The sequence below is a fragment of the Mytilus californianus genome, unplaced genomic scaffold (genome assembly GCF_021869535.1).
Source record: "Mytilus californianus isolate M0D057914Y unplaced genomic scaffold, xbMytCali1.0.p SCAF_4, whole genome shotgun sequence".
Classification (NCBI taxonomy): domain Eukaryota; kingdom Metazoa; phylum Mollusca; class Bivalvia; order Mytilida; family Mytilidae; genus Mytilus; species Mytilus californianus.
In genome coordinates, this window is record NW_026262690.1 from 102,736,737 (window position 1) to 102,746,273 (window position 9,537).

At 31.9% G+C, this 9,537-nt stretch overlaps 1 protein-coding gene across 3 annotated transcripts in view; it reads right to left on the reverse strand.

The window, feature by feature from the left end:
* LOC127698959 (kielin/chordin-like protein) overlaps positions 1–9,281 on the reverse strand; it is a 31,205-nt gene extending 21,924 nt beyond the window's left edge. For 2 of the 3 annotated variants that reach the window (XM_052202740.1, XM_052202741.1), the window contains exon 1: positions 41–352. In XM_052202740.1, coding sequence (XP_052058700.1) covers positions 41–101 — 61 coding nt within the window. In that variant the 5' untranslated portion in view covers positions 102–352. Of the gene's footprint in view, positions 1–40; positions 353–9,263 lie in introns of those variants that run through there. The other variant, XM_052202739.1, reaches the window with a different exon arrangement.
* Positions 9,282–9,537: the final 256 nt, after the last annotated feature.

Genomic DNA, 9,537 nt, shown 5'->3' on the forward strand with positions numbered 1-9,537 from the left:
GGTAAAATATCTTTTTGGAATAAAATTATTTAATACTTACCAACTGTTTCGAGAAATTTTCCAGATATAAGCAGAATTAAAACAGTAAGCATCCAGATCATGGTCTTAAAAAGAGAAAAAGTGAAAAGTTTAATTTTTCTCAGAGTTCGCTGTTACAGTTCACATTTTGCTTTGATCACTAATGTGTACATGTTAGATTGTGGAAAATTGTTTATTAACTCTACTTTAAATAGAGAGTGTCTTCTACACGATTATAATATACGTATGCCGGCGTCTTCGAACTGATTAAAGTCCGAAAATGTGGAGTCACCCATCTATCCGAAAAACTCTAGCGATAATTGAAAATGCATTATTATTGTAAACGGCCAATCACCTAAAACCACGTGACACTTTCATTCACCTGGGGAGGTCCCTTAAACATCTTAAATTTACTATTTTAAAGGTGTATTAAACTTAATTTGTCAATTGCAAAAAAATGCAAACATACGTTTGTTTGTACATCAGACAGACAAGCATTGAAACGGCACCGATATGATTTTAGAAGACTGTCGATTTATAGTATTATACATGTTGACAGACTACTGTCATGATAGGTTTATTACAGATATTATACATGTAATTGTTTCTCTACTGGGGGTAGTTATGATAAAATGGACATAAACTGATCGGATCTATAATAAATGAACTATTGGCAGAAACCTGTCTTCTTTTAACTGTTTAACATTGTTGGATATCCGAGACTTACCTGTTTGTATAGAAAGCCCCCTCTTAAGGTAAAACAACAGCTCATCTTTAAACTATAATCTCAAGGACTTATATAAATATAAATCAAAGTAGATGTGGGTTATATGTCAAGAGGAAGCAATCCAACAACACGAATATATTATAGAAGATATCTATAGATTAACTTGCGGTCTTCAACGATAGACATTTGTCTATGTATCTAACATATAAATTACGCGCTAAATCGCCTTAAGTCGAGGTAAGTCGTGAATGAAATAACAGAAACTATCAAAGATCTACCATTAACACAAAGCATATAACAAAGATTTAACTAAAAATATGCATGATCGAGGTTTCAATTAGGAGAGTCTTTTTATTCAAATATAACAGAATCTTTTTTACTCTGTATCAGAGTTATAATATACACGAAAGATCATAATGCAAAGGATGTTGAGGGTTAATTCCTAAATGAAGTTAAAAAAACAAACGTTTCGATAGAAGGGTTCTGGTTTTCAAGCCGAGTACCAAATAACTGATAAGGTTCGATATAGTTGAATGTTTACTATTTAAGTAATGATGTATAAGTGTTTTTTCGAACATATTTAAAAATAACTTAATGACTTCCCTTACATTATCAATTAATACTGGTAATAAAAAAAGAAAAATTACAATGCACAATTCGTTTATTTTGATGAAGTTAAGTTGTCTCACGACAGCGGTTTTCAATCATTTCCCCATTTCACTCGTAAGGGGACGACCTTTGATTTTCGGGGGGGGGGGGGGGGGGGGGTAAATGAATAACTTTTAGAACTAATATAAAAATGAAATAAAGGTGCTTAGCAACAGATGAATATTGTTAATCTGGAAAAAATTCCTCCCAGAATATTAAATGGTCGTCACCTAAGTGATATAATTATTTCATCCTTCCAGGTTTTAATGACGTATCTAAATTATTTCATTGTATCAAATCGAATATACCTTTTATTTAATGTTTAAGTATCTTATAATAGTAAACGTCAAGCTTAAATGTTGAGTAACATTTTTGACAACAATTGCTGGTATTAAAAAAGTTTATAGTTTGTGCAATAAAATCGTTAGACAGTGATACTGCTGTAGGTCTAATGCTAAGCGATATATTAAGTTTTATAACGCTATATTTTACGAAGTATGATGCTGTATCAGACTTTGTAGGATAATTGGCTGTGATCAATAATCAAGGTATCAATGACGGAAACAAACTTTCAATCCTGAACAGAATCACATCTTTGAGTTGCCTTTTTTCCATTGGTAAAAATATCTGTGAGTTTGAAAATTCTTAGGATTTCTTTCATGATGGGATGCTATTCGAATAGGTTACTTGTAACGTGAATAAGTATTGACGACTGGCCGTAATAAATCATAACTCTAATGTACCCGATATAAATGGCATTTTGTAGATATGCCGTAATTAATCAAAATACAATATAAAATTAAACCCATAGCTCAATTAATGTTTCAATGCATATACATGTATGTAGTGTTATAAAAATTATTCAAAGAACTCCACTTAAGCATGTGTAAGGAACCGTCTTGAACTTGCAGTGATGTGTTAAAAATCGTCCTGAACTTATAGTGATATATGAGCTTTTGCTCAAGCGCGTGTTATGAACGTCCTGAACCTGCAGTGGTGTGTGAGCTTCTGCTCAAACGTGTGTTAGTGACCGTCCTGAACTTGCAGTGATATGTGAGCTTCTGCTCAAACATGTGTTAGGAACCGTCATGAACTTGCAGTGATGTGTGAGCTTCTGATCAAGCGTGTGTTATGAACCGTCCTGAACTTCTGTCCCTTATTAAAAGCATTACTGTGACTATGAGTTGAAAATCAGTTGGAAAACTGTTTTGCTTTTGTATATGAAGACTTAGTCCAAGCTTATAAGAATTTTATAACATGCATTTGTAAACCGAATTTCTTTCTTTTTAGCATACAGTAATTATTGAGAAAGAATGTAACACTCCATTTCCGGAAGTCATAACGGTAAAATTCTGCCCATCCAATCACTTATCACTGCTGCTGACAGGATAATTAGTTACAGGATAGAAATTTAGTTAATAGATTATGTAATTACACTAAAACTTTAGTTCTAACTCATCCTTTAGCAAAGGTAAGCATTAGACGGTAAAATTAAGCTACTCTATTTTGACCTTTTTTTGCTGCATTTCACAAATGTGTACTTTGCTCCCCTAGATGGAAAGGTAATCAAACAAATTTATATATATATAGTTACAAATTCACGAAATAGAAATCCTAAAATTGAAGTAATAAACGATATTGAGAAACATATGGGTTGCTATATAATTATCCATATAGTCTAGGAAAAAACTAGAAAACCTTTAAAACATACAAAATGTTCAGGAAAAGTAGACAAACATGATATTGAAGCGAATATCATTATGGAACTGTCCGTAAACAGTTTTGTATGATACATTCAGTAAACAGCTTTTTATGGTACAGTCAGTAAACATCTTGTTTATGACAGAGTTGGTAAACAGCTTTTATTGTACAGTCATTAAACAGTTTTTTATGGTACAGTCAGTAAACAATTTTTTTATGGTAGAGTATGTATAAGCTTTTTTATGGTACAGTCAGGAAACAGCTTTTTATGGTAGAGTCAGTAAACAACTTTTTATGGTAGAGTAAGTAAACAGCTTTTTATGGTACAGTCAGTAAACTGCTTTTTATGGTAGAGTGAGTAAACAGCTTATTATGGTACAATCAGTAAACAGCTTTTTAAGGTACAATCGGTAAACAACCTTTTTAAGGTATAATCCGTAAAAGCTGTTTACATAATGTTATGGTACAATCAGCTTTTTATGGTACACTCGGAAAAAAATTTCATGGTAAAATCGGTAACAGCTTATTTATGGTACAACAAGTAAACAGCTTTAACCCGAAAGTGCTGACAGGGGCAGATCCAGGATGGGCAGGGTGATTAGACTCCCTAACCTTGTATTTACCCTCTACCCTTGTATTTTGAGTACATGTTTCTAATCTTTAAGTGCAGCTCCATTATTTTTGAAAATCCGGGAATCGCCCATGGCCGAGGATTAACCAGAGAAAATGCAGATAATACGGCTATGATAGTTTAATTACCCTAAACTTGGTTGATGAATTGAAGTACATATCAGCTTATATGGACTGTAAATGTAAAAGATGATTACAAAAAAGTAGCAAATGCTATTATATGATCCAAACTGCTATGGTCAATAACTTAAACGCTCTCGACCGTAGATAGATTGCTTGATGTTTTGCTTTACGGAACCGATGTTATAATATTTTAAATATTAAATATTGTTTATCGACTAAGTTAGAGTTACTGACAGCTTGTCTAAACCCGATCGTCATTGTGTAAATTTTATTAACGAAGATGATCTGTCGAACTGGTATTATTGTGAAGTTGGGTTGATGTTGCATATCTCCTTAAATCAAATGCACTTGAGAAATTAAAGCTTGGGACAATTTTCACAAGTATAACTGTATATAATGCAGACAGAGAGCATGCGTTTATATTTATAAAATGGCAAAGTAAACACGATTCAAAATTATTTTCTCAGTTATGTAAAAGAAATCTAAGTTTTAAATTCATTGCAATTCTTTAATTCAATATTTTTTACTCATATTTCACAATATAATTAAACTTAACATACATATAAATTAAGGATAACTAATGAACCGTACTTCAAAGACAAAAGGTTTGTATAGTGTCCTGATTTGTAAATAAATATATGTGTTTTGTACTTAATAGGATAAATGAAATTTAGGTAAATTCCTTTATCCGTAAAATTTAAAAGAAAAATCTATCATGTGTAGGTGTTTTAAATTTTAACTCTAAAACTGGCGCCAAACTTTTATTTCTTGTTAATTAATAATGTAAAAAATATATTTTGACGCCAAAGTTAGTAAAACGTTCACAGGGTGCAGTACGTTTTATACAAAGTATTTGAAATGGTTAAAGGCGATCATGATTATAGCTTGTAAACAATTATACCAATATAAACATTACGATTATTCCATATATGTAAGTTTTAATGAACAAAATTGTTCAGAATACTGTCTCTTTAAGCCCCTCCTAATTTCTTTGATGTTTGATTAGCATTTTATTGTTTTCCTTTGTGATCGTAGGTTATCAGGTAACTTTCATAGACTGATATTTTCTATCATAAAAAGTTTTGAAGATTCACGTGGAGCCGAAGAGACAAGTTCTGATCATTCGTTAAACTGGAACTTGATACCAAATTATGAATATTAAATAAGTCAATGTGAATCTGAAAGAAATTTATTATTGACCATGCCCAGGTACAATTATTGTCTCAAAAAGTTTAAGCTCTAATTGATTAAATAATTGGAAATAAAAAGTGCACTTCGTTCATGCTGATGTTGTGACCATGTCATTAATATATTTTATGGCAAGCCGTTTTGCTATTTATTTTAACTTCAAGATCTCATAAACCATATAAGATATATTATAAACTATATCAGATATCTTATAAACTATATAAGATATCTTATAAACTATATCAGATATCTTAAAATGTATATAAAATATCTTATAAAGTTTATAAGATATCTAATAAAGTTTGTAAGATATCTTATAAAGTTTATAAGATATCTCATAAATTCTAGATAATATATATCTTATATTATATGATATATCTTATATATTATATGAGATATCTTATATATTATATGATATATCTTATATATTAAATGAAATATCTCAGATATCTCATATAGTTTATAAGATATCTCATACAGTTAATAAGATATCTTATATAGTTTATAAGATAAGATATCTCATATAATTTATACGATATCTCATATAATTTATAAGATATCTCATATAATTTTCTTTACAAGATATCTTATAAAATATGTGAGATATCTTTTAAACTATATGAGATATCTTATAAACTATTTAAGATATCTTATACAATATACTTTATAAGATATCTTGTAAAGTATATAAGATATCTTATATTAAAAATATAATTTATAAAATATCTTCTAAACTTTACAAGATATCTTATAAAGTATATAAGATATCTTTTAAAGTATATAAGATATCTTATAAAGTATATAAGATCTTATAAAGTTTATAAGATCTTATAAAGTTTATAAGATATTTTATAAAGTATATAAGATATCTTATAAAAATAGATTTATCTTATATATTATATGAGATATCTTATATTTGTTATGAGATATCTTGAAGTTAGAATAAATAGTAAAACAGCTTGCCATTATATCTAATAGTATTATTTTCAATAAGGTCTAGTTTTACTTTTTCCTTAAATACTTTTCATCCTATAATTTTACAGCAATTAATCAACTGATGAATTATATTTAAAATGCATCAGAAAATAAAAAAAAAGATCTTTGTCAGAGTAAACTCGTGGCCTAACAACTGTTCTTTTAAGAAGCATATCGCACAACGATTCAAAAGCATGCATAGATACTAGGCAAGTGATGGTAGACATCAGGGTGAATACTAGGCAAGTGATGGTCGATATCATGATGAATACTGAACAAGTGATTGTAGCCGTCAGGGTGAATCTAGACAAGTGATGGCATACATCAGGATGAAAACTAGGCAAGTGATGATAGCCATCATAGTAAATACTAGACGAGTGGTGTTAGACATCACGGTGAATACTAGGCGAGTAATGATAGACAATCAAGGTGGATTCTAGACCATCAGGGTGAATACTAGGGGAGTGATGATAGACATCAAGGTAAAATTGAGAATGGAAATGGGGAATATGTCAAAGAGACAGCAACCCGACCAAAGAGCAGACAACAGCCGAAGGCCACCAATGGGTCTTCAACGCAGCGAGAAAATCCCGCACCCGGAGGTTGTCCTCAGCTGGCCCCTATATAAAATTGTGTACTAGTTCAGTGAACATGGACGTCATACTAAACTCCAAAACATATAAATGAACTAAAATTAAAAAAACATACAAGACTAACAAAGGCCAGAGGCTCCTGACTTGGGACAGGCGCAAAAATGCGGCGGGGTTAAACATAATTTGTGAGATCTCAACCCTCCCCCTATACCTCTAGCCAATGTAGAATAAAGAAACACATAGCAACACGCACAGTAAAACTCAGTTTAAAGGTGAATACTAGGCAAGTTATGATAGCCATCATGGTGAATACTAAGCAAGCGATCGTAGGCATCAGGGTAAAAACTAGGTGAGTGACGATAGCAATCGGGTGAATACTAGGCGAGTGATGGTAGACATTAGGGTAAGTACTAAGCAAGTGAAGATAGATATCACAGTGAATACTAGGCGAGTTATGATAGACATCAGGGTGAATACTAGGCAAGTGATGGTAGACATCAGGGTGAATACTAGGCGAGGGATGATATACATCATGGGAAAGACTAGACACGTGATGATAGGCATCAGGGTGCATGAATACTGGGCTAGTAATGGTAGCCATCAGGTTGAATACTAGGCGAGTGATTGTAGACATCAGGGTGAATACTAGGCGAGGGATGGTGTACACCATGGTGAGAATTCGGCGAGTTATTATAGGCATCAGGTTGAATACTAGAGATGTGATGGTAGTCATCAGGGTAAATATTAGGCAACTGATAATAAACATTAAGGTGAATACTAGGCAAGTTATGATAGCAATCATGGTGAATACTAGAAGAGTTATGATAGACGCCAGAGGGAAAACTAAGCGAGTAATGGTAGACACCAGGTTGAATACTAGGCAAGTTATGATAGCCATCATGGTGAATACTAGGCGAGTGATGATAGACACCAGAGGGAAAACTAGGCGAGGGATGATAGACACCAGGGTGAATACTAGGCGAGTTATTACAGACATCAGGTTGAATACTAGGCGAGTTATTGTAGGCATCAGGGTGAACACTAGGCGAGTGATGGTAGACATCAAGTTGCATACTAGGCGAGTTATTATAGACATTAGGTTGAATACTAGGCGAGTTATTTCGGGTATCAGGGTGAATACTAGGCGATTGATGATAGACATGAAGTTGAATACTAGGTGAGTTATTGTAGACATTAGGTTGAATACTAGGCGAGTTATTACAGACATCAGGTTGAACACTATGCGAGTGATGATAAACATCAGAATGAATACTAGGCGAGTAATGAAAAAAGTAAAACAACAAAAATACCGAACTCCAAGGAAAATTCAAAACGGAAAGTCCCTTAACAATTGTCAAAATCAAAAGCTCTAACATATCAAACGACTGGAAAACAACTGTCATATTCCTGACTTGGTACAGGCGTTTCCTTATGTAGAAAATGGTGGGTTAAACCTGGTTTTAAAGCTAGCTAAACCTCTCACTTGTATGACAGTCGCATACAATTCCATTATATTGAAAACAATGTGTGAACATAACAAACAGACATAATAGGTAAAAATGTCAAAAATAGGGGTACAGCAGTCAACATTGAGTTATAATCTTAATCACTATAAAAACAAACAAATATGTCAACAAAGAAAAACAAAAAGGCATATAGACAAAGCACATAATGAAATACAAGAATACAAAAAATAACCATAGCACAATAACGCAATGGCGGGATGTATAAGTACCGAGCCACGCCAAAAGGATATTACCAAAAATGTACAAAACAGTAAAGGTTAATAATTTACAAAGACAAATAAAAGAACACTATAACACGTAATTAAGATGATAAACAACGTCAGTACCTAGAATCTATACATCAATTCCATCATGTATTATTTGTGAAGTTGATACGGAATATATATCAAGGTCTTAGTATCTTCCGATGAACTTTTTTAGAAATTAAAAGGACGAGACACAGTTAGAAGCAATCAAAATGATCTGAAAAAAATATGCAGATTACTCCTATAGGGCAAGGTTCAAATTAGGATAATGCTTGGTGTATTGCATATATATATATTTAAATATTATTCATAAGAAAGTATGCGAAATTGATTATTAAATTTATCATCTATTTGGCTCCTCCTCGGTCGTAGGCCTGCATGATAAGCAGGAATCAATTACCGTTTGGTTATGTAATGTTTCCAGTATCTAAAAATATATCAGAATGAAAGTTAATTTGAGTTTCGAAATAATGAACTATTCAAAATTTGTCGCTTAACATCGTAGCGCTTTATATATGTCGTGTGTCCGAAAGGCTTCTCCTCATTTAACTTCAGCAGGAACGCCCTAACTCACCAATTTGAAAGCCAGGGATGTATATTCTAAATACTAATAAACGGTATAAGCTATATGACCAAACGGAACCTAAACATAATAGCCAAAGGCATCTAAGTTCAACTTTGCCTGAGGTTGTTGAAACATTTGTTCAACATATCTTTACATACCTAAGTGCAAATGAACGGCGCGAGCGAATGCCATCCAAAAGGTTTAATGTGTTAATCAGAATATAAAAGACAAGACATTATTTCTATTAGAATATCATATTTAAGTATAAAAATATAAGACGAAATAATTTACAAGTGCAATAAATAGCAAAATTGTTTTATTTACCTGAAAGTACTTAACATCAGCAATAAGCAATATCTAATATTTCGTATAATTTTCCATTCATTCTTAAATGCCCACTCATGTTTCAGATCATAAATTTTGATTTTGATAGGATGTATCAGTATTTATATCAGATTTTATCAGATTTAAATAATACAAATATTTTGTACAAGAAGCATGCATAATGGCTATAAAAAATTATATGTTTAGTCATCCTAATCTGCAACAAAAATAACATTTGTAATAAATATTTTGAATACTCTAGTGATCAATTCAT